At 50.9% G+C, this 24,184-nt stretch overlaps 2 protein-coding genes across 2 annotated transcripts; both read right to left on the reverse strand.

The window, feature by feature from the left end:
- Positions 1-644: 644 nt before the first annotated feature.
- Positions 645-7,795, reverse strand: C1QTNF6 (C1q and TNF related 6). The gene is given in 4 exon segments (XM_068142382.1): positions 645-3,711; positions 5,710-5,947; positions 6,849-6,980; positions 6,982-7,795. Coding segments are annotated over 4 exon segments (999 nt in total). The 5' UTR covers positions 7,063-7,795; the 3' UTR covers positions 645-3,163.
- Positions 7,796-14,441: 6,646 nt separating this feature from the next.
- On the reverse strand, positions 14,442-21,126 carry SSTR3 (somatostatin receptor 3). The gene is made up of 2 exons (XM_068141700.1): positions 21,017-21,126; positions 14,442-18,153 (listed from the first exon to the last, which is right to left on the reverse strand). The coding sequence occupies exon 2, from the start codon at positions 18,096-18,098 to the stop codon at positions 16,893-16,895; it is 1,206 nt and encodes a 401-aa protein (XP_067997801.1). The 5' UTR covers positions 18,099-18,153; positions 21,017-21,126; the 3' UTR covers positions 14,442-16,892.
- Positions 21,127-24,184: the final 3,058 nt, after the last annotated feature.

Raw genomic sequence — 24,184 nt, forward strand, 5'->3', positions numbered from 1 at the left:
TCACCACTTGTCTTTCCACTTCTGAGCTGAATGAGAGGCCCTTCTCATACACACAGGTCTTCAAAAACTGTGTGCCCAGCTTAACTCTGGAATGGTCATTTACCCAACTGCTAGCAAGCACAAGTGTCCAGTCAACAGCTGAATGCCCTTCCTGCATTTGTACCTCATGGCTTTCACTTCTTGGTAGAGAGAAGGGAAAGACCAAGGAAAATAGAAACCATACCTGCTTACTAAGTACTTGATGGAAGAATGTGCTAAAAATTTCACAAGATAAAGGTTCTGATCCCCCCTTAAGAGAACTCCAGCCAGAGCCAGCCCAACCTTCCACAATATAAGCCTAAGTCTACAACCTGTGCTGCTGTCCTGTTTTGTTTGCAATTACCAAGGAATCCTTCCCTGAACTTGCTTAAAGCTTTCTCAGCAAAGAGGAAGGGGTTGTCATACTCAAAAGTGTTTAAGCAGTAGATGTCTTTATGGTGCTGGCTCTTCACAAAGGAAACAGACAGAAGATTGTCAAATATTGCCCAAGGAAGTTTCAGGCCCGTCTCTTTCAGGCTGCCATCGTTTCCATCACACCATTCAGTGATAACCAGAGCTAGAAGGAGTAGGTCAGGAGGGAAAAGCAGATCTAAGTGCAAAACAGCCAGAGGGGGGAAAAAAGTTTATTACCACTGGAAAAAAAAAAACAAACCACAAGAGATATTCAAAAGTTTTTGGAGTTTGTTTGGTTTTGTTACATAAAGCACCATTAATTCCACAGTACATTTCAACTCAGCCCACCACACCTCACAGAAAGCACCCAATACTCCTGAAATCTGATTTAGCACCAAGGGATTGCCATCTTGTTTAGCACCAAGAAGCCTGTTAAGCCATCCTTTGGTGGTCCCTCTGCCCTCCTCTCTCATGTGCATCAGGCACCATTTGGCTGGTCATGGGCAGCCCCATGGACACCTATCCCTGGCATTCAAACAGCAAGTAGAAAAGGAGGAAGAAGGAAGCTTGCTTCTGGAGATATTCAGTGTTGGAAGTTTGCTTTTCTTCAGAGAGACACAGGGACACTATGCACTGTGAATAGGCAATATCTGGGTTTGCAGCCTGCTGAGGAAGAGAGAAAAGGTTTCAATCCTGAGCATCACCTCCAGCATGCTGCTTCCTCTCTACTGCCCAAAATCCTGTCTCTGAGCAATTCCATATGCATGACCTGCTGAGGGGGAAGAAAGAAACTCACAGTCTCCTTTAGTTCTCATGATCCCATCATCACATGTTTCCCTGGGAAAAAACCCAGCTTTGCCTCAGTGAAACTTTATTTTTATACCCATTGCCTCAGTGACAGTGGTGGGGAGGATCCAGGGCAGAAAGTGCCTGAACCTCATTCCAGTCTGTACAGCTTCCTTAGCAAAGCAGGAAAAGTAAACAGGGCAAGAGAGAAAATGTCCTGCAGTTCTCTCAAGTTCATTTTTAATACTTAGCCTGAGTCCCAGTACCTATGCCATCCCTGGCTGGGTGTACCAGATGTAGTCCTGCATAATGCTGAGTACCCCCTATGGGAGAGCTCTGGTGGTGCTAGGTGCTGCAGGCAGAGACTATGGCTAATCATGGGACTGCAGAAGCTAAATGAGTCAGAAGACTTCATTATGAGTGTTGGGCAGAGGAGAAATGTTGCTTCTCCTACTTGTCCTGTCCTGAGACTCAAAAAAGAGACAGCTCTTGGCACTGCTGTTTATGGGAGCACCAGAAGATGTGGGAGTAGGCTTCCCAAAGTGCTGAGTCAGCCTCAACTGCTCCCACCAGGACCGCAGCAATCCCAGAGGGATGTGAGTGAGAGCAGCATGAGGCCAGTACAAATGATACCAGAAAACCATTCTGCTGACATTCCTCTCCCACTGCTATCTCTTCCACCTGATAAGAGCAGTGTGGGTTTGCTGAAGCCTCATGCTTTTCTCAGATGCTCTGATGAGATTGCCAGAAAAAGGCACAGAGCATGTGGCAGGGAAGCTTTTAACCCTGGGGCGAGGCGCTGTAGTCTCACCTCTATCTTTTTCTCCATCAAAGAGGTGCCAACCCACCCAAGTTTGTAACTGATTTAACTGAAATTGCCTTTATAGCCTCTGGCTCAGGTCTGGAATCAGTGGTTGGTCCCTCGGTACCAACATGGGAGAGCCACCTTCAAGGGCATAACACAATGGCCGTGTGGGAGCCAGGGACTGATTCTACTCTCACAACAGCAAGTGTTAGGGATGACTGCTGATACCAACAGAAGGCCATGAGTGCACCTCTGATAAAGAAGAGGGCAGATTTGGGGTCACTGTCTGGGCTAGCTTCCCACATCTGGAGATCTGAGACTGAACAGCCCACCAGAGGAGGCTCTGGAGGAAGGTTTGGTAGGATTGCCTCCCTCTCTCATTCTGTACCTATGGTTCCTAGTAAGAATAGAGTGGTGGGCTCTACTGATCCAAGAGCAGATGCTTCTGAAGAACCTGAGTGTCTGGCTTTTCATGTCTTCAAGGAGCTGGAGCTGGCACAGAGGAGGACAGCTCCAGTAAGCCTAGATTTTGCAGCCAGCCTGGACTCTGTGGCCCAGAATGATGTCTAAGAAAAGCCAATGACATACTTCAGAAGGCAAAGAGTCCCTTTTTTGGAAAGACAGTATTGTCTCTGATCACTCCTACATCTTCCTTGGGCTACAGGAAGCCTTCAGATCCCAGTCAGCTCTCCAAATTACAGAGAGGTGACACGAAGGCCATGTTGCAGGCTGCAAAGCTGCTATGTCTAGTTGGGACAGGGAGAAGTCAGGATGCATCTGGGCAGTGAGGACTTCTTAGCTTTTTCTACAAGAGTCCTCTGTGTGTGAAGCTCCAAATAGGGACACATCCCAGGAGCACCATTTTAGCTTTCCTCCTGCTCTAGGACCCTAAAGTTTAGAAGGCAATAACCTAACCCAGGGTCATGAGGTGAAGGGTAGAGATGGTCGTGTCACTCTGTGAGTGGAGAGATACAGGCCTGGCTGCAAGAGAGCGTGAGGTGGGAACCAGTGAGTTTCACACTCAGTGCCTGAGACCTGACAGGCCCATTTCCAAGTGATTTGCAGTGGTTGCGGGCAGTAAAGGGAGAGAGAGAGAGAGAAGGAAAAGGCCAAAGAGGCCCCAAGGAAGGGAAGAGGCAGTTACTCGAGGCTGGGCTTGACCAGGTACCCACTGAAGGTGATGTACACGTCAACATCATCGCTGTAAATGGCATTCTCCCGCTCCCGCTTGTAGAGCCTCACCCAGATCTCATCATTTTCCTGAAGCTCCAGCATGAGGCTCTGGCTCTGCATGATGCTGCGGTCACTGGGCTGGGCATACAGGATGACTGCCTCGTCCTCGTTGTGCATGATGTGCATGTACGTCTCCTTGAAGTTCCAGGTGTGGACGTTGAGGCTGAAATAGTAAAGGCCACCTACGGAGCAGTAGAACTTGCCGTTGAACATGTCGAAGTGGCTGTAGAGGTTGACAAAGACGGTGTCAAAGATCAGGACTTGGAAGCCCTCGCTGCTGTGCAGCGCTTTCTTGCGACCGACAGAGAACGCGGCGTACTGATGCTTGCACGGGTCTCCCGCTGTGCCCATCTGTCCCTTGCTGCCTTTCTGGCCCTGGGCACCCCGCTCACCTCGCGGTCCTTCTTTGCCCCATTTCCCTGGCATCCCAGGCTCTCCTCGGTCTCCTTTCTCTCCTGTAAGAGGAAGCAGAAGACACAACTCCTGTGTGATACCAGAGGAAGAGTGGGAAGTGGCTGTGAAAAAGCCTAATGAGGGGCCAGAGGATTGCTCGAGGATGGGGCAATGCCAGAAGGAGCTTTCCTGAAGGTCACAGTGTCATTCTGCTTCCTGGGAAAGGAACCAGAAGAGGTTTGGCTGTGACTGGGGTCTCTTCTCTTATGAACCCTGCTCACCACATGATATGGCCTTGCTGAGGGCACTAGGACCTGTTCCCAAGAGGCTTCTGCCTGTGAGGAAGCCCAGCAGTGTCAAATACCACCTTCTTTCTCCGCACTCTTTTACCTCTGCCCTCCTGCTCACCTCTCCTATGACCCAGTTATTCATGTAGTGTGCACTGTGCACTCTCTTCTTGCTGTAGGCTGGAGAAGGGGAAGAAGCACTAATGTGTGTGGGAGAGTATGACTAGAGAGGGACAGTGAGGTGGGTCAGAGGGAAAAGACCCAAGCTGGACTTGGTGGATGGTGCAGTGCAAGTCAGAGTGCTGGTGTTTTGACAACATCCTGTATAATTGCTACTGCAGTCCTACTCTGGGGTTTATGCATTGTCTGTCATATACTTCAGCAGGAATTTCTACAGAGTGAAAGCAGCACCAGATTGTACTTTGTGTATGGAGAGAAGAGATGGGGGTCAAAGCTGCCTCCAGCATGTCTCAAAATTGTACCTCATTTTTTTTCTCTGTTCCGTTCTCTGTGTGGCATTGCAGGTCCCACTGCAACATCCCATTCTAGTCCAGGCCTCTATCTGCCCCAAGCGCACTTCTGAGCTCTGATGGATTGCATCTATTTCCAGGCTGAGCAAGGAAGGGGTAGCATCTGCCCAGCTAGACCAGAGGAACCACAGAGTAACAGTAAGTGAGTAGAAAAGGATCCAGCTGGGAACAGGGTTTTGCCCGCAGCAAAGGCTAAAAGGGGAGCCTGGAAGGGAGGAGCTGATCTAAAATAGGGAGCCTTTTCCCGTTGGCCAAGCCAGACACAGCATGCTGGAACGAGCTGGGGGTTACTGCCAGTTAACCTGGAGGTGCTTGCAAATAGCTGCTGTGCCCCCTTGCCCTCCTCCTGCTCCAAAATTATGTGACCCCTGGAGCTGGAGGAAGTTTTCCCACAACTTTCCCAGGTGCCAATACCTTACTTGCAAGTATTCCTATTTTGCAGCTGGATAGAGATTGATCCTTCACTCAGGCACTACAGGACTCTGGAAGTCTGAAACAAGGAAGGTATCCTCCCAGCTTGGCAAGAGGCTGCCACTGTCAGTCCTGTGCTAGCAAGGAGGAAGAGCTAATGGTAAGCAGCATCCTGAGACACAGAAGTCACAGCGCAGACAGACACTGACCTCCCAGGCTGCTCTTGATCACAGCACAAAACATCTAGAATCACAGAATCAATAGGGTTGGAAGAGACCCCAAAGATCACCAAGTCAAACCTGTCACAACAGACCTCATGGCAACTAAACCATGGCACCAAGTGCCATATCCAATCCCCTCTTGAACACCTCCAGGGAAGGTGACTCCACCACCTCCCTGGGCAGCACATTCCAATGGCCAACAACTCTCTCTGTGAAGAACTTTCTCCTCACCTTGAGCCTAAACTTCCCCTGGCACAGCTTGAGACTGTGTCCCCTTGTTCTGGTGCTGGTTACCTGGGAGAAGAGACCAACCCCCTCCTGGCTACAACCTCCCTTCAGGTAGTTGTAGACAGCAGTAAGGTCTCCCCTGAGCCTCCTCTTCTCCAGGTTAAACAATCCCAGCTCCCTCAGCCTCTCCTTGTAGGGCTTGTGCTCGAGGCCTCTCCCCGGCCCTGGGCACAACATGTGTGGGCACAGCATACCCTTCAGAGTGGCATCTGGCAGTCTGTTAGCACAGTCAGCACACCAGCAACCCATCTGTCAGCTCCAGCACTGTGTCCCTGGTCCCTGAGCAGGTCCCTTGGCATCTCTGAGCCAAGATGGGCACTTACCCTTCAGTATGGTGATGTTGATATAGGGACGGACTTCCGGCATTGGGTAGGGCAAGCGGTGGTGGCTGGGAGGGAGTGGTGGGACATCTGTGGAAGGGTCCAGTGGGTCACAGCAGCGCTTGCAAGCACCAGGGGCTGATTCTGTGAGTTCAGGTTCATCCGCAGGTGCCCCAAGCACAACAAGAGGGAGGAGAAGGAAGGCCAGGGATGTGTGCAGGTAAATGATGTCCATGGTGACCTGCAGAGACATGAGGACGCACCAGAGGGAGGTATAAGAAGGGGAGGATGTGAGGGATGGAGCAGTGATCACCACAAAACATTTTCCTGTGGCTGTTGGAGCCAGGAGTGGCATGAAATGACAATGTCCTGTTGAGGGAGTTTACATGCCTTAAGTCTCTGGAGGTTCAAGGCTGCAATCTGAGTAGCAACCACATGACCCAGGAGGATGCCCCACACCCTTCTGCCCAGACCAATGGAAACTAACCCTGGAAGAAAGATTGATCCTTGCTAGGCAAACCGCTGGAGCCACTGGAAGATTGAGTCCCGAGGCTGGCATAGATGAAGGAAGCATGGTGAACCACAGAGGCCCTTTAACAAAAGCATGCTCTGGTAGGCTGCCAGATATGTGGGGTAGGCTGCCAGATATGTGGGGTAGGCTGCCAGATATGTGGGGTAGGCTGTAAAAAGCCTCTCCAGCCCTCACTAGGTATCAAATCTTTATGGAAGTCTATCCCAACAACCCCTCTGTTCTAACCCACTGCTCTCTGCAGAAAGGCTTCTTCTCCTGTAGGTTTGGGACTTCAGACAACTTCCTTCCCCCCACCAGATCTCATTCCTCTTTGTGCTTCAACCCCCTCCCACCAATGCTCAGTTGTGTTCCCAGGCAAAGCCCATCACCTTCCCAAGAGGATGGCCAGCTTCTCTGAGAGCAGCACGTAGTGCCAGGCCTTTGCAGCCAAGATCAGAGGGCAGCTGCTCCGCTGCAGAGGGTGAAGCAAGCACAGCTTGGAGCAGGCAGCCTGCAGAGAAGTATGCTTACGACAGACAAACACGCAAACGAGCTGAGAAAGCTCCCCCCCGGCTCCCAGCCTATGCCCTCTTTCCCTCTGCCTGCATCCCAGTGCAGCGTGGCAGCTCACCTTGGAGGCTGAGGGTTCCTCTTTGAGCTTCCCAGTCCCTGCTCCTGGGCTTCCCTCTTCCTGCAAAGCCACCCCCCGGGCCCATGGCTTTAAGGAAGCTGGCTCTTGGCACAGGCACTGCTGAGTGCTGGCTCACTTCACAAGCTGGGCTTGGACCTCCTCCTTCCCTTCTTCTCTCCCTCCCTTTCCCTCCCCGGCTTTGAGCATTCTCCATCGAAAACCGGCTTGGGTTTCAGTGCCTTTTAACTCTTTCCTAGGTAGTGCTGTTTCCTTCTGCATGTGTTGGGGTTTTTTTCTGTTGTTGTTGTTGGGGTTTTGTCTGTTTGGGTGTGGTGGTATTATTTTCTTTTCTTTTCTTTTCTTTTCTTTTGCTTTTCTGATACCAAACAGCTTAAGCCTGGTCAGGAAATTTCAGCCTGTGCAAAGCGTGGGCAGGCAGCAGGGTGGCATCCCACTCTGAGAGTCTCTGGGTGGACAAGGTGAGATGCAGCAGTGCACAAAATAGAGTTTCCTTCAGGTGGGAGGGTGCAGGCCTTTTCCCACCCCCTTGCAGTAGTGCCTTGTCCCACGCATTAGCACCTCACTTGCTGGCCAGGCTTTCTCCCCAGCTGTGCTTGTCCTGCTCATAGTCCCCAAATTTCATCTTTCCTTCTCTCCTGCATTGTTTCTTTTGTACATCACTATGGCCTCTTGCCCCAAGCATGCTATTTCTAGCAGGCTCATCTGCCAACTAGGAGAGGCATCTGTTTTCCCCTCTCTGTGGTCATCCTGTTTCCCTGGGCAGAGCCTCAAGCCTTGCACTCCAGTGCAGTGTCGTACCCCGGTCACGTCCTCTGGTTAGGTCCCTGGCCGAGCAGTTCACAGGGGATGGGTGTGCCTGGCCTGAAGCACAGCCCTGCCAGCATAAGTTGCCTGCCAGCAAGGCTGAGGATCTGGAGCAAACTCTGGATGTGATCTTTGGGCTTGGCCTGGCGCTGAGCTGATGTGCTTGTGCTATTGGGGTCAGCACTACGTGGCTGCAGCAGAACCCGGGAATGAAGGACATTTTCCTGGGGTAAGAGTGCCTGAGGGACAAACAGGAGACTTTTCTTACACTGCAAAATCTGTTAGCAAGAGGATTTGGGGGGATCCTACCCTGCAGCAGAACTGGATTTGGGAACTTTATACCCTGGTAGTGTGCACACAGAGATGTTTGGGGGGCAGAAAAGAGGATGGGCAATAGCTCTCTTCTATGGAGGCCAGAGTGCCAAGTCAGCACTATGCCTTCTTGCAGTTTCCAAGAGAAGCTGGGGAAGGCTCCAAGGTTTCTGAGGGGGAAAGGGGTTTGTGCCTGTCTACGTGTACTTGGACATTCCCCCCGCCTCTGTTCTCCTTCTCCCATTTGTTTGGTTTGAGCATGGGAGGCCCCGCTTCCCAGAGCTGGCGTTTGGCAGGACCCCAGCACCACTGGAGAAGCAAGCGGAAAACTCTGGGAAAATATGTGTTGTGAGCTGGGGGGAAGGGAAGAAGGGGGGCTGGGAGGTCTGGAGATATTCTCAGGCTGCCTGTCAGCCGAGAGTTCAATGAACATGGAGTGAACATGCCTCCCAGCCAAGGCAGGAAGAGGACCTCTAAGAAACTGGCTGCTGCACTAGTGAGCTCCTAGTCAGGCTCCAGCAGTGACATAGTGTGAGACCCACTGCAGCTCTGCCACGTCTGCCCGTGCCTCAGTTTCCCCTTTTGGAAAATGAGAGAGGGAAAATGTTAGGACAATTCTTGCTAATGGAGTTTTGCCAGCTGACAGAAGCTGAGGTTTTGTGATCAGTTTTGTTGCCTACTCCTGCCTGCTTCTGTTGGGGATTTCAGCAACTGACAATATTATCATAGTATCAGTCAGGGTTGGAAGGGACCACAAGGATCATCTAGTTCCAACCCCCCTGCCATGGGCAGGGACACCCCACACTAGATCAGGCTGGCCAGAGCCTCGGCCAGCCTGGGCTTAAACACCTCCAGCGACGGGGCCTCAACCACCTCCCTGGACAACCCATTCCAGGGCTCCACCACTCTCATGGTGAAGAACCTCCTCCTCACATCCAGCCTGAATCTCCCCACCTCCAGCTTCATTCCATTCCCCCTAGTCCTATCACTACCTGAGATCCTGATTACTGAAAACAAATATATTTTAGGGGGGAGGCATGAAAACTCAGAGACTGATACTGAAAGCAAAGCTTCTCTCTGACCTGTCAAAGCTATTGCAATGCCTCACTCCCTTAGGTTTCCCTGCCTGACTTATTTCCAAATATGACATCCCTTTTGCAGCTCTCAGCCTTATGTCTGGCCTCTTGTAGCTTTCCAAGGGGAACAGGTAGCACAGAGGCCATTGTTCTCTCTGTCTCACACTTCCATCTTCAGTCCAAAGCTGCTCACAACCAAGCAAATGTTCTTCATGGAGGACCTTATCAGCTGGGGCATTTGCCTTTGTCTCATCTAACTGCAAGAACAGTTCACAGTGGGCAGCGAGCTGGACTTTGTATTTAATGTCTTGTCTGAGCTGAACAGGGACCTGCAGAGAGCCAGCAAAGACTTACAGTAGTGACATTCCTTAGCTGGACAGCAGTAAATACACTTTTGCCAGGGTAATATTGCCCTGCTCCTTGAAGGGAACTGGTTGTGCCTGTAACATTTTGCCAGGGCAGCCACCTTTGCAGGAGGTTCTGGCTTGTGTGGCCAAGTACTCAAAGATGCAACTTTTGAGAATGCTATCCACTAACTGTGCCAGCCATGCTTTTAAGTGTAACCAAAGCCCAAAGGCATCTTGTGTGCTCAACAATCATCCCTCTCCCTCATCACACACTCTCTCTTGGAGACAGCCCAGGGAAGCTCTGGCCAGATTGAACTGCAACAATCTCTGCTCAAAAGCAGCTGCTTCCTCCCCCTACATTTCCTCCCTTCTCCTGCAACACCCCCAAAAGGGGCAAAGGGGCTAAAGCCCGGCTCTCCCCTGGTTAGTGCCTCCACCCTATTAACCCTCTCTAGCACAGGTAGAGAAGGAAGGAAATTACTTTGATGTTTTCTCCCCTTTCCAGCCCCGGTGTACAGCTCAGCTCCAGCGGTGCACATTGGATCCCCTGCCCTGCCACAGACGCACATGTACTCATATCCATCCACAAACATCCACTCACTCACCCTTCTTGGCTCCTCCCTCACCAAAACTTCAGGAGCAAAGGTATCGTTTGCATCAAAAGGCAGAGAAACAGCTCCTTCTCTTGCCCTTCCTGGCTGCTGCTTCTCCTCCACCATAGCTACTTTCCTCTTCCCCTTTCCCGCACCCCTCTGTCACCAATCTCCAAGAGCTGGAAGGGGAAGGGGGGGACCTCTTACCTCTGCTCCCCTCCAGAGGGGTCCTGCGTTGGGTTCTCTGTATCCTCAGCTGCTCCTGGTTAGCAATTCTGGGAGGGAGAGCTGTCAGGGCCCAGCTGACTCCATCCAGATGCTCGCCAAGTGCTCTTATGTAATTACTGTCTTTTCCATCCTGCCTCGGAGGCCTTTATGAGTGCCTCCCCCCTGCTCTGGCCCGTGTCAGGCTTGGCTCTCTCTCCCTCCCTCCTTTCCACCCACACCACAAAGCATCATGATTTGCTTAGCTCAACAGCTGATTCCTTCTGGAAGCAAAGTTCTGACTTTTGGCTACTGCCGTTTCCACCCTTAGAAAGAGAGTTCACTTGTGTTTCAGGAGCTGGGAAGTGATAGGCAGCACTGCTCTGCACTCACCTCCTCTCCATCACTGCCCAACCACCACTGGGTAACTTTACTTTGCCCTTCTGTAGTGCCTGCAAATGGGGAGGAGGACCCCCCCGAAGAGGTGGCAGTATGTGTTCATGCTTCAGTACTTTGGGGTGCCTTCGGGTTACCCCCTAACAGCAGCTGTCCCTTTGCCATGTTGGGATCTCTGATCATTTGTGGCCAGGCTGCAGAGGGGGTTGGGAAGACTGGATGACCTTTAAAGGTCCCTTTCAACCCAAACTATTCTATGATTCTATGACGAGACGAATGTTTTTGAGCCTGTGGACTGCACAGCAGTGCATGAGGCTTGTGTAACAGCCAGCCCTTGTTACTCAAGAGAATCCACACACTATGCAGTTACTGGCTTAGCATATCTTGCATGTCTCTGAGGATGGGCAGGCCTGTTGGAAGTCAGCTGCGTGGCTACATTTCTCTCATAACTTCTGCCCATGTGAGGCCTGGCCCAACAAGGAATGACACGTTCTCTGGCTTTAGTCAGGCTGCTGCTGAGTTTGTGGGCACTTCTGCCAGCAGGGATTTCTGCTGTGGACTGCTTGGCAGCCTAGACTGTCTCCCATGGAGATCAAGGCCTGGCAAAACCAACACAATCTCTTGCTGTGCCTTGTTGAAATGCCACGTGGCAGAGGAGCAGCTGCAAGAGTCATTCACCTGTAGTCATCGCTAGAGCAAAGCTGTCACTAGACCTGGCAGTCTCTGGCATTGCGAGTGAAAGTGCAAGCCTGTCTCCCACTCCCCACTGCCCCCCAGAGCTAGTCCAAGACACTGTTCTGCGTGCCAGACACAGCTGGGCAGTGTGTCAGAGACTGGTTGACAAGCTGTATGGATGGGAGGTTCCTTGCAGCTAGGGGCACATCACCCAGGCTGCCCCTCTCCTCATAGGTAGCTCTTCCAGCTTAAGTGTAGCATCTCTTACCCCCACCACGTGACACTGCCAGTGAGTCCACTGAGACAAAAGACTGCCCCAGTACACACCCCAAGATCTGGCAGGTGACTCCTAGTGCTAACTGTAGATTTTGCTGCCTTGTGAGCATCTAAGGCCAACAGCTTGGCTGGGTGGGAGATACCAGGTGACACCTCAACCTGTTTCAATTTAAATATAATCTTCTTTAGAAGTTCTAATTTTCAGCCAATTCTGCTGCCTTCTGTTTCTCTGCATCTGAATGTCTCCTCTTCCCATCCACTCCTATGCAGATCCAAGAGTTTTTAGCTCTGTGCTGTCCTCTGCTACGCACACTCGAACCCTTGCCCTGGGTAGTTATCAGCAGTAGATCACAGCTGTGGGCATCTCACAAGGAAAGGTGGACAGTGGGGAGGGCAAGAAAATTTTCAGAGGTACCCATGAGCTTTCTCACCAAAGGAACAAGCATTTTGTGGCAAGAGAGAGGAGGCACAGAAACTCTTGGATCGGTGACAGGTACTTCTCGCTAAGGTAACAATCCTGACACCAGGAGGTTTTGAAGCAGAGAGCTTCCAGCATGGCTTGGTAACACTATCTTCATACTAGTCCTAAAAATGGTCAAAGGGTAAGATCTCTGCCATGTTCTCTGGCTGTATGATCCAGGTCAAGGGTGTTCATCACCCCATTTTCAAGACACAGCTCCATTCTCATGCAGCAAAGCTGGATGCTTTCCCCAGCAGCACATCTCTGCTGCAACTGTATAGTGCCTTGCAGCAGCTACAATACCTCTGAGCGTCTGGCAGAGGGGCCACAGTCTTCAAGATGGATATGTGGGATTTCTGAGAAGATAGTGCTGTTATAGAGGGGTCCAGAGCAAAGTCCTAGAACCACAGAATGGTTTGGGTTGGAATGGATCTTTAAAAGTCACAGAATCACAGAATCACCAAGGTTGGAAGAGACCTCAAAGATCATCAAGTCCAACCTGTCACCACAGACCTCATGACTACTAAACCATGGCACCAAGTGCCACTTCCAATCCCCTCTTGAACACCTCCAGGGATGGTGACTCCACCATCTCCCTGGGGCTCGTCTAGTTCAATCTTCCTGCAGTGATCAGGGACATCTTTAGCCCAATCAGGTTGCTCAGAGGCCCACCCAACCTGATCTTGAATGTTTCCAGGGACAGGGCTTCTACAGCCTCTCAGGGCAATCTGTTGCAGAGTTTCACAACCCTCATTGTAAAAAAATGTCTTCCTTATATCTAGTCTAAATCTACCCTCTTTTGGTTTAAAACCATTAGCCCTTGTCCTGTTGCAACAAGTCCTACTAAAAAGGTTGCCACTTTCTCTGCTAGAGGCCCCCTTTAAATACTGAAAGTCCACTATAGGCTCTCCTTGGAGCTTTCTCTTCTCCAGGCCAAACAACCCCAACCCTCTGTGTCTTTCCTCATAAGAGAAATGTTCCATTCTTCTGAACATTTTTGTGGCCCACCTCTGGAACCACTCCAACAGGCATATGTCTCTCTTGTCCTGAGGATTACAAATCTGGATACAGTACTCCAGATGGGGTCTCTTGAGAGCAGAGTAAAGGGGGAGACAGATGTCCTGACAACATCCCTTGTTCCTGCAGTCAATACACTGTGAGGGTGGTACAGGGGTTCTGAGACCAGCCATTTGTGCAGCATCCCCACCAGGTACAACCTTGACCCAAACCCAAGACACTTCCAGGTGAGAAAGGAGCAGATAGGTGAGAAATAGGCAGAGAGGGCCCCCCTCTTCCCTGGCTCCCCATCCTCTTTCCAAACTCCTGCCCGCCCACAGCTTAGCAACTTCTCCAGTTAATGACCACCAAGGGAAAGAGGGATGGTGCACAGTCCATGCACGCAGTTTGTGAATCAAAGCACATATATACATATATATATATATATAGAAAGAGATGTATTTCCTTCCCACACAGCCTTGTTTGTCATGTTTGGAAGGAGATGCTGCAGCCCAGGCACGTGTCTCCATCTGGCTGCACTGCCGTGCCGGGGACGTGTGTTTGCGCATGACATGGCAAGTGTGAGAGCGGAGCGAGCTGGCTGCGCCGGGCATGGCGTTTGCATATTTTATGCTTGGGAAGGCAAAGAACAGCAAGTCTTCATGAGCAAATATTTGCATATTTTCTACCCGTTTGAGCAGATAAAGCATTTCAATTCTCTGTTGAATCCTCAGGAGAGCCAGGAACATCTTCTCTTCAAGGGTGTTTCTCTTTCTTGCATCTCTCCGTCTCTTTTATCTACTGGCTACCCTATTTCAACAACTGATTAACTGCTTCCTGCCTCCACCCCGCACCCCCTCTGCCACAGTCCTGTACAACAGCTGAAGCAGAATGTGATCTGGATGGTTTTGCTGTTGCCTGAGCTGAGCTGCTGATGACAAATACGGCCGCTTCCTAACAACGTTAAGTGTGGGTTGTGTCAGTAACAGCCTGGAAATGCACCTTCATATCTCTGTGTTGGAACCCCTCCGCAGTCACCTTTCACTATCCTTCCAGTTACTCTCCTGAAGGCCCACTGCAGAGCAAAACGGTCATGCTGAGTGGGTCTGAAGCTGCCCTGGGGCACTGTAAGGCTGGCAGAAATATACTTGGGTGTGCACATATGGGGAGTACATGTGTGGGGAGAGTAATTTTCAAGGTCCAGTTGCCATCTCCCAGTTATAGCCCATGCCTGGGTTGTGTGCATGAAGGTGTGTCTGCTGTGTTCTTGCATTCCTGCTTGGGCCAAGAGGCACATGCGTGTCTGGGGATGTGTGCATCTGTGTGAGTGGCCACGTATGGTCTGGTGCACACATAGGCAGGTACACTTGAATCAAAGCACCCACAGCCATGGATCTGTATATATGTATTTATACACATTCACACGCTCCCCTGGACCCACACATACATGCACTGCAGTCACATCAATACTCATCTGTATGCATCTATACACATCACATACTTATGCCTCTCTATCTCTGCTCCTGTGCTCCCTGACGTGTGCTTGTGATCTCTGAGCAGCTGGCAGGATGGGCTCCTAGTGTCCCTAACACCCCAGTTTCAATCAAGCATTTGCTGGGAGGAGGCGTTGCACAACGCTGCTGAAATCATTGCAGCCCTTTCTAGTCTTGCAGCTCCAATCTTTACGTGATGAGAATAAAACCTTTTGTGCGGCACAGGGCTTGGTGGAGCCCTTATCTCTGTGTCTCTGCACTCAGAATAGAAAAATCCATTCCCACACCTGACTGGAACAAATTCCCCCAAAACACAGCCAGAATTTCACTTAGCCCCCTGCTCGTGGTCCTCAGTGGAGCCTGGGCTGCCCAGCGTCACCTGCACCATCATTAGGAGAGGGATCACAAGGGCAGTCAGGTTAAATGTGATTGCCACAGAAAAAGCTGAGGGTTCACTAGGAGGGAGACAGAGGTGAGGAGAGAGGCAGGGGTCAGGAGGCAGTAAGGTACCATCCATCATTCCAAATGTTTGTTCCTATGAAAAACAGCCTTTTAATCAATGGTGACAGTTTGCAGGATTGTGTAGTGCTTGTTTACTTCTCATTAAATTGGGGTAAAAAATATGTTTCCCTTCCCCTCCTCCAGTCTTATTTTTGGTTAATCTCCAATTTTATTCTTTTCTCCCCAGTTTGTCATAGGATATGGCACAGGAAGAAAACACAAGGCAGCAAAACATGATGCTTCTGACCCTTTTCATTTAAACTCCCCTTTGAACTAAAGGCCTCCAGTTTTTTACAGGTTCCTCTGAAATGCATTTTGGTCTCCCCAGCAGGCTCCCCTGCAGAGATACCTTGCTAGTGGGCTCAGACTTCATACATCAAAATGATGTCTCCTTGGCACACTTGATGGTGCTCAGGCTCTTCAGAGCTGGAGGTATTTTAAGAAGTCAGCCAGTTGGTGGAGTTCCTTGAGTGGTGACTTGCAGCAGATGGAGCTGCAAAAGCATGTGAAATAAAGTCTCAGCTCAGTTCTGTGGTAAAGGACAGTGCTTCTGTTAAGAATGTTGGCAGTCAGGGAACTCCCCCTTCTCCCCACAGTAGCTGGGCAGCCACTCTGTGGAAAAGAAAATCCTTCCTATATCTGCCCCCATCCATCTGAGCTGCCTCCTGCAAGGTCCTCATTCACTGTCACATGCCTTCTTCAGTGCCTGGTTATCAACCATGAACAGTGCTACTTGCTGCCCAGGCATTTCTCCTCTGCCCTAAAGCGATTGCTGTTCCAGTGGTGCTCAGCATTCAGCTTGTCCTGCTCCTCGCTGCAAGAGGAGCAATACAGACCCCTATTTAAAGGGTTGTGATCTGTTTAAGGTGCTTTGTTGTCCATCTGTCTGACCACTGTTAATTTTCCTACTGTTTATTGCCCCATGTAGAGGCAGGAGCTTTGGCAGTTCATCTTCATTCATGAGATCAACTCATCTCAAGGACATTCTCAGGAAAGCCAAATCTATGGCACCCTCTCCCCCAAACACACAGAATCATTCTGCCCTTGTGGCCTTTTAAGTCCAAAGGGGTTTTGTTTATTTAAAATAAGGCTTGGGGGAGAAAAAATGATATTTCAACTTGTAAGAAATCCTGTCTCCAACCCATGCCTCATTATCTTCTTCTCTACCCTTGCTATACCTTGCACCAGCATGCAGAGGCAGCAGGAAAACCCTGAAGAACACAAGGTGAAGGAAGAAAATATCCCATTTGTTCTGCAAAGTAAGTCTCATCAGCCTGCCTAGAATCCTTCATGAGGAGGCTTTGAGCAGTCCAAGTGTTCTCCAGTCATGACCAGCATGGGTAGGAAAGTTGTTTCCAGGACTTCCTTGGAGAGCTAGAGAAAGGTCAGCCATTCATGCAACTGGCTGGTATGTCTTCACTGCAGACATCTTTCCTTTCTGTTTTTCTTTAGGGTAAACCACTTGTGATGTTTATAAGGAAGATAAGCGGGGCACTGGGATGCCTATTTGTGGTATATGCCATTTGAGGACTTCCTTGAGGTGCCACTGTCAGGTGGCAGCTGATGCCCTTTACAGTTGGGTGACCAAAGGACAGATCATGTGATCTAGGGCTAACCTTGCTCTCTTGATACTGTCAGTGTCCATTACCTCTTCAGCTCTCTCTGGGTGCTGTCCATCCCTTACTTGGTACCACACAAACCTCAGGTGTCCCTTCCAAAGCCAAGAACAATGATTTGCTTTATCATACAGCACTGTACATCTGTAAGCAAAGTCTTGGACTTTCATATTTCCTTGTATCAAAGTCTCCCATTGCCTTGGAGATCAAAAAGCACAGAGGGTGAAGGGGATCCCATGTCCCAGTGTCTCTTTCCCCTGCACCATCTCTTTTATCATAAATAACTGACATGCAACTTGTTGCTCTTTTTGCATCCCACAGGCTCCTCAGGGAGGGGTTTTTGCTCATTGCTTTCTCCTTCCCCACTGCTTAGCGGGTGCTCCTGCCTGTCATTACCATTCTGGGTGATCTTGCTGATCTCACCCTCTTCCCCTTCATCAACAGTTTTCTCTTGGAGGCACGCTGGCACCTCCTGGCTCTGGACTCGGCGAGACGGCCTGAAGATGGCCCTCCGGAAGCCCTGCTTGAAGCGGTAGGAGAGGAAGCCATAGATGATAGGATTGGCACAGCTGTTGGCATACGGCAGCACCACCACAAGGAAGTAGACACCAAAGAGGGATGGCTCCTCTGGCAGCGGGCAGACAACATTGATTATGTTGAGGACATAGAAAGGAAGCCAGCAAAGGACGAAGACAGCCACCACAGCCACCACCATGCGGGTCACTCTGCGCTCTGAAAGCTTGTGCTTGGAGGACAGGGCCCTCACCCTCCTGCCAGAGGAACGAACCTTCACAACAATAAGAAGATAGCAGAGACAAATCACCAGCAGTGGCCCAAAGAAGCCTAGGGTGGCAGTGTAGATGATGAAGCCGGCTCTCCACACTGAGGCAGGCTCTGGCCACTGGATGTGGCATGTGCTCATCCCCAAAGGGACATCTGAGAAGACCACCACGGGCAGCACGACTATGGAAGACAGCACCCACACAGTGGCACTCACAGCCTTGGCCACCCGTGCTGTACGCCATTTGGAGGACTTCCCTGGGTGCACCACAGCCAGGTAGCGATCCACACTCATCACTGTCAGGCAGAAGATGCTGGTGAACTGATTGATGGCATCCACGGCCATCACCAGGCGGCACATGAAAGACCCAAACGGCCAGTAGGACAGGGCATTCTGTGCAGCCAAGAATGGCAGACCCAGCATGAAGAGCTCATCAGCTAGGGCCAGGTTCAGGATGTAGACATTGGTCACCGACTCGCTCACAGAGTGCCGCAGGACCACATAAATGACCAGAGAGTTCCCAACCAGACCCACCACGCAGACAATTAGGTAGACCAGGGGGATGAGGACACCACTGACTACCACACCAGGGCTGGTGGTGGTGGAGCTGTTGAGGATGGTGAAGCCTGCCCAGCTGCCAGAGGCATTCCCCTCCTCCACAAGTGCGGGTGTGGGAAGGCTGAAAGCAGAAGTGTCCATAGCAAAGACAGGGATGAGGGCTTCAGGCAGTGTCCTCTCAGGATCTGTTAGAAATCTGGAGGTGAGAAGAAGAGAAAAAGGCCATTTTTACTGGGGACATCACAGCTGAGCAAGCCACAGATAAAATCACCTCATTAACTGTGTGTCAACATGGACAGACAGGGAAAGTCACAGTGAGTTTGTGGATGTGGGCAGCTGCTACAATGTCTGGACAATATTGACCTCATCTAATCCTGGGAGGCAGAGTGGGCATGGAGGGACAAACAGGGGCATGACTTAATGTGGGCCAATAGATCCTCTCCCCTAGGGAAAGGTCCTCTGGAGAAAGAACCACAGACTAGAATAGGGACAGGAAAATTTCTGAGGTTTTGCCAGTGGTTCCAACAGTGAGGACATGGTCATCAGGGGCCTGATTCTCATTTATGAGTGGCAAGTGGCTTATGAAAAAAAGAAGGAAAACCATCCTCTGACAAAGTGTCATTCCAACTCTGGCTCCCTCCCTGGCATCCTCCTGCTTGCTGAAGTCCTTTTGGACTGGCCAGGTTATCACTGGGTTGTTTGCCCCATCAGCTGAAATGAAGGGACCTCCACCTGCCAGTTTGAGAGTAAAAGACACAGCTTATTTGGGGTACACCAGGAGAGATCAGTCCAGATGTCTGTTTCTCTCTGGTTTTCTCTCTCCCTCCGTCTGCACCCTGCAACACACTGCTAATGGAAGAGGCTCTGCTTGCCCCAGGTGTTTGCAACACCAAAGCAGTGTCCCAGCGTTCCTAATCTGAGGTGCCCAATTGCCCGTCACATCAGGGTTTGGCATGGAAACAGCACTCGGCTCGCTCCAAGAGAGCCTTGAACAAACAAGCCACCGGCTTTGCTGCTAACGCCGGCTGAGAAGCTAGAGAAACAGGAAAGACAGATAAGTGAAGGACGTGCCTTTTGTGTTTTTATCAGGGTGCCAGATATGTGAGGGACAGAGCCCAGCACATATTCCAGCACCCTGGCACACCTTCTGCAGGGGCATTGCGGTGCTTTCAGGATCACAAAGTTTTCTGGAAGTATGGACTGGCAGAAGCATTCTCTTGGTGAAGTAGTTCCTGGGAAGGGAGGATGACTTGGTAGGGAGAGAATAGGGATCCTGAGGCTCACCTCTGAGGCTCCTTTGTTGTTGGAATGAAAACTGAGGATCTCAAAGGAAAGGACTCCCAATATTAACTGCTTTCAGGAGGCCAGAAATACTTCAAGAGATTTTTCTCCTAGATGGATTCTCTGCAACATCACAACTTTCTTCACAAATGTCTTAGCATTACAGCTTTCACTCCTTCTTGGTAGATGTCATTCCAACTTCTGGAAAGCCTATGGGAGACCTAAGCTTTAGATGGATTCCTTGGCTATCAAACAGGCAAACCCAACAGACTCCACAGATGCATCAGTTCTTATACTGAAAGAACACGCTCCGATTGGGCCCATAAAACCAAAACTGGGCAGCTGTGTCCTAAGGCTAGTGCAGACTATTGCATAAATGTTTCCTGCTGTGCTTGAGTGAGTTTTGGAGGACTGCAATGGTCTAGATTTTCTGTATATGCAGGTGTCTTGGGTTGTGACACATGGTCCTGAGAGAAGCCCATCTCTTGGGACCCTGCAGTACTGGTTTGTCCCATACATCATGAGGGGCTGCAATGAATGGGCAGAGTGGGAAGTGATGTGAAACTCTTGAAGTCTGAAGAACTTTTTTTCTGCTACTTTTTTTCCCCAGGGATGTTCCACTGATGCAAGTCACTGGAGAAAAGTGTGGGGCAGTGGCTGCTCTACAGACAATGATCCGTGCAAAGGGTGGCAGAGGACAAAACAGTATGCTCATGAATTGATGATCCTCTAGAAGGTGGGGACATAGGAATCCCTTTGGATGTCCCTCCTGCATGCAAAGGAATTGCCAAAAATAAAAGCATTTGGAGACAAAGCTCTAAAAAATATGGATGGCAACACTTGTGCTGGGGCTGAAAAGTATTTAGGGAAGTCTCTGGGGTCCAGACCTCAAAGCTGATTGCTCATGCTGCAGTTTAGCAATACCTTAAACATAGCTGCAGGGCTCCAAAAGCCCTATAAAAAATTGCTAAGGCATGCAACACAAAGTACTGATTCACTACAAACTCGTTCTCCCCCTCAGACAGATGCAGTGGAGAAACTTGGTCTATAAGTTGCCATGGTCTGCCTGGGCCATTCTAACTTTCTTGAGTACCATCTTCCAGCTCAAATGCCACATAGCACACTCTGGCTAGCTTGGTAGAACAACAGATATCAGTGCCTCATCTGGGTTGGATCCACTCTGCTTGCTGCTTTGGCAGAACCTGCATAGGTAGGAATTCATGAGGAAGCTTATGTGTTGGCATCTGCTTGGGATCTGTCCCTGATGTGGGCAGCACTTGTTGCAAGAGGTTTGGGCTTAGCTGCCAGAATGGTCCATACATCTGGAGAGCAGGAGAGCAGAGGGGTAGGAAGAGATGGCAAATTGGTGCTACTCTTTTCTTTATGAAAATAATTGCATATCTTTCTGCACTGAATGAGAGGAGGAAGGGGATGCTAAATGCTAGCCTAGACCTGGCTGCAAAATAGGAATAGAAGCTGGGAGGGACCACAGAGTCCAAGATCCTTCAGTCCCTCTTGCCACTCTACCTTCCTGTCCACCTTCTTCTTCATGGCCCTGCTCCAGCTCAGGACTGCCCTGCCTCACCTCGAGGCTGAGCTCTCTAGTAGGAACCAGGCAGAGCTGGCAGAGCTGGGGGGTCGGGGTGATGATGGGGTGGTGGAGGGGTGGTGGTGGGGTGTCGGTAGGTTTCCTTCTCGGACTGCAGAGTGAACTTCTGCATGGACTCATGCCCGCGGGAGACATCTGGGAAGAGGGGGCAGAGCCGCCTGGTACTTACGTGTCGTTGGGATGTACATTTTCCTCTGCTTCACCGGGAAAATCCGTGTCATGTTTTCCCCCTTTCCCTTTCTGCAAAGCAACTGAGCAAAGCAGTCCCAGGAGGGAGCGAGTCCCACCATGCACTACCGGAGACGCAAGCCCTTCTCCCTGGACCTGCCCATCGCCCCCTCCGGGACTGCTGCGGGACTGGGGCCCACTCTGGAGCCCGCTGAAGTCCGTCTGGGGTGCGGGTCCCTCAGCTTCAGGCCGTCGGGTCCCTGCCCCCGGAGAGGGGCTCAGCCGCCGGGCTCGGGCAGCCAGAACCGAGAGGTGGCTGCCGGGGGACGGGTATCAGCGGCCAATGAAACACCGGCAGGAGAGAGAGAAGGAGGGGATGGAGCATAGGGCAGGAGAACGGAGAGGAGAGGCAGCGGGGGAGGTGGGGGAGACGGGATGGAGGAGAGGGTGGTGCAGGAGGGAGGCAGTGGGATAGTGGGGGAGCAGGGAAGATGAGGATGAAGGAATGGGGAGTGAGGTAAAAGATGCTGGGGACAGCGAAGAGGAGAGAGGAAGAGAAGGAAGAGAGGGATGCAGAGAGCAGCTGCGTGGTGGGAGAGCGGCGTGGCAGGAGGGGGGGCGGGGGGGGGACTCAGCTCTGTTCCCCTACGCGGCGGGGGGGAGTTGTGGCAGAGCAAAGCGCCCTGAGAATGACCATGAGCTCACGGGAGAGGAGCAACCTGTTCCAAGGATCTTGCAGGAAGAACTGGTGCTGCTCAGAGCTGCATGGACATGGCAAAGCCTCCTGGCTGGCAAGACGCTCTGAAACCGGGGTGGATGCTGAGCACGCAAACCTTCTCCCTTCTGTTCGGCCCTATAAGCACCTCCACATACATGGAGCTAAGGGCAGGTGGGCAAGTAAGGGGATTTTTGTGTCTCAACTCTCTCCCTGCCCTGACTCTACACACACTATCATGTCTTTTGCACCTTCTCTGGGGAAAAACTCCAATTCAACAGTTCCAAACTCTCCTGTTAGATTTCATCTCTGTGGCAGGACCCAGAACAAATGGGACAGGGCCTCAAGTCGCACCGGGGGAGGCTTAGGTTGGATATTTGGGAACATTTATTCACAGAGAGGGTTGTAAAGCACTGAAACAGTCTGCCCAGGGGAAATGGTGGAGTCACCACCCCCGGAGGTATTTAAAGATGTATAGAGTGGTGCTTAGGGACACGATTTAGTGGTGACCTGGCAGTGCTGGGTTAATGGTTGTACTTCATGATCTTAAAGGTGTCTTCCAATGAAAATGAATCTGTGAGTAAGTGGCTTTGTGTGAGCAGTTCTCTCAGGAAGAAAATTGAGATTTCCCATTCCATTCCCTCCACAAAGTGCTTCCCTACAGTTCTCATTCCCTGCCCTGCCTTGCCCTGTAGACATCAGTGACTCCTTGTGCTGTGCAGCTCTTGACATTTCACAGCATCACAGAGCGGTAGGGGTTGGGAGGCATCTTTGGTGATCGTGTAGTCCACCTCCCCCTCTGCCAAAACAGATTTGCCTAGGGCAAGCCATACATGAACATCTCCAGACAGGTTTTGAAAGTCTCCAGAGGTGACTGCAACCTCTCTGGGCAGCCTGTCCATGTGCTCTGTCACCTTCACAGTAAAGAAGTTTTTGCCCATGTTGAGAAAAAAAACTTCCTGTGTTCCATTTTGTATCCATTGCCCCTTGTCTCATCACTGGGTACCAGTGAAAAGAGACTAGCCTCATCTTGCTGGCACCCACCCCTAAGGTATTTGCAAACATTGACTGGATCTTCTCTCAGCCTTCTCAAGACTAATCAGCCCCAGGTCTCTCAGCCTTTCCTCATAAGAGAGATGTTCTGTTGCCTTAGTCATCCTCTTAGCCCTCTGTTGGACTCTCTCCACTAGTTCCCTGTCTCTCTTGAGCTGGAGACCCCAGTTTGACACTTCCTTTACAACCATTTGAGTTCCTAGGGCCAGTTACCACCTTAACAGAAGCAGGGAGTATCTCTGTGAGAGAGCATAGCCAGGGTCTAAAATCCAGCCTTCCAAAACTGCTTGAAAAATTTTAGGTCCAGCCAGTGCTGCTCAAAGGTGAACTGATGTAGGCACTATGGGGCTTCAAAGATGTCAGGATGCCTTAGCTTAGATCTTGGCCACAGTGCTGTCTGGAGGCGTAGAGAGATGAAACCCTACTGGGGAAGGAATGGCATGGGCAGCACCCAGTGGCCGTGTTTGTCATGGCAGGGCAGGTATCTACAGCACGGTGCAGGGAGCCCCTGTGCTTGTCTTAGAAGAAACAGAGACATGTTCTGTAGAGCCAGAGCTGTCCCCAGGCTGGTTGTCCCTTATAGGACTTTTTAGTGCAAGCACGGTGATAGGATCACAACTTCCAGGTCTCCGTCTGGCTTCCTCAATGCTCAGAGTCCTGCCCCACCCTCTGCCTCAGCTCTAACAAGTTTGCACAGGCAGGCAGATACAGGAATTTTGTGGCATGCACATGGTGAATCTCTCCTCTCTGCATTGCTGTAAGTGACAAGGGACAGTGCAGACTGAGAAAGTAAAAGCCAAGGCTTGAAAACTGGAGAGGAATTCAGTGATCTGAGTTATGTTTAGGTGGTTTAAGGGAAGCTATGTCCCAGTCTGAAAGGCTTTGTGTCCCTTGCCTTTTCACAGGTCTGTGCCCACACCAGAGGCTTCACTTCTGCTCTTGTGGACTCGTGTTGACACAATTTACCTTACCTTGGGATGACGCACAGGCAATTCATCCGGCAGCCCATGTGCAATGTAGACGTTTGTGGAACTAGCAGCCACAAAACGTCCTCCAGGGTTGCTCTGGACATTATCAGTGGATAACGTCACATCACTGCACTAACTGCCTTGCTCAGGCACAGCCACGTTTGAATTTGCAGAAATTTCCCTGGCAGCAGAGTACCTCAGGGGCTGCACTGTGGCCAGTTGCTGCTGACATCCCCACGCACCTCCTCAGTGCAAGAGGCAGCCCTTTGAAACTCGGGAGTGGTGCTGCATCGTGGAGCAGTAAGCTGGCTGAACTCCACAGCTTCTCTGGGCCCTCCTAGGACTGCAGGATTTTGCAGTGCCAATCACTGCACCCTGAGCCCTCCTCTCTCCCACAGGCAGCGTCGGCAGCAGCCACCCTGTAGCGCTCCTT

The sequence above is a fragment of the Melanerpes formicivorus genome, unplaced genomic scaffold (genome assembly GCF_026170545.1).
Source record: "Melanerpes formicivorus ecotype bairdi unplaced genomic scaffold, bMelFor1.0.p_v2 SCAF_8, whole genome shotgun sequence".
Lineage (NCBI taxonomy): Eukaryota > Metazoa > Chordata > Aves > Piciformes > Picidae > Melanerpes > Melanerpes formicivorus.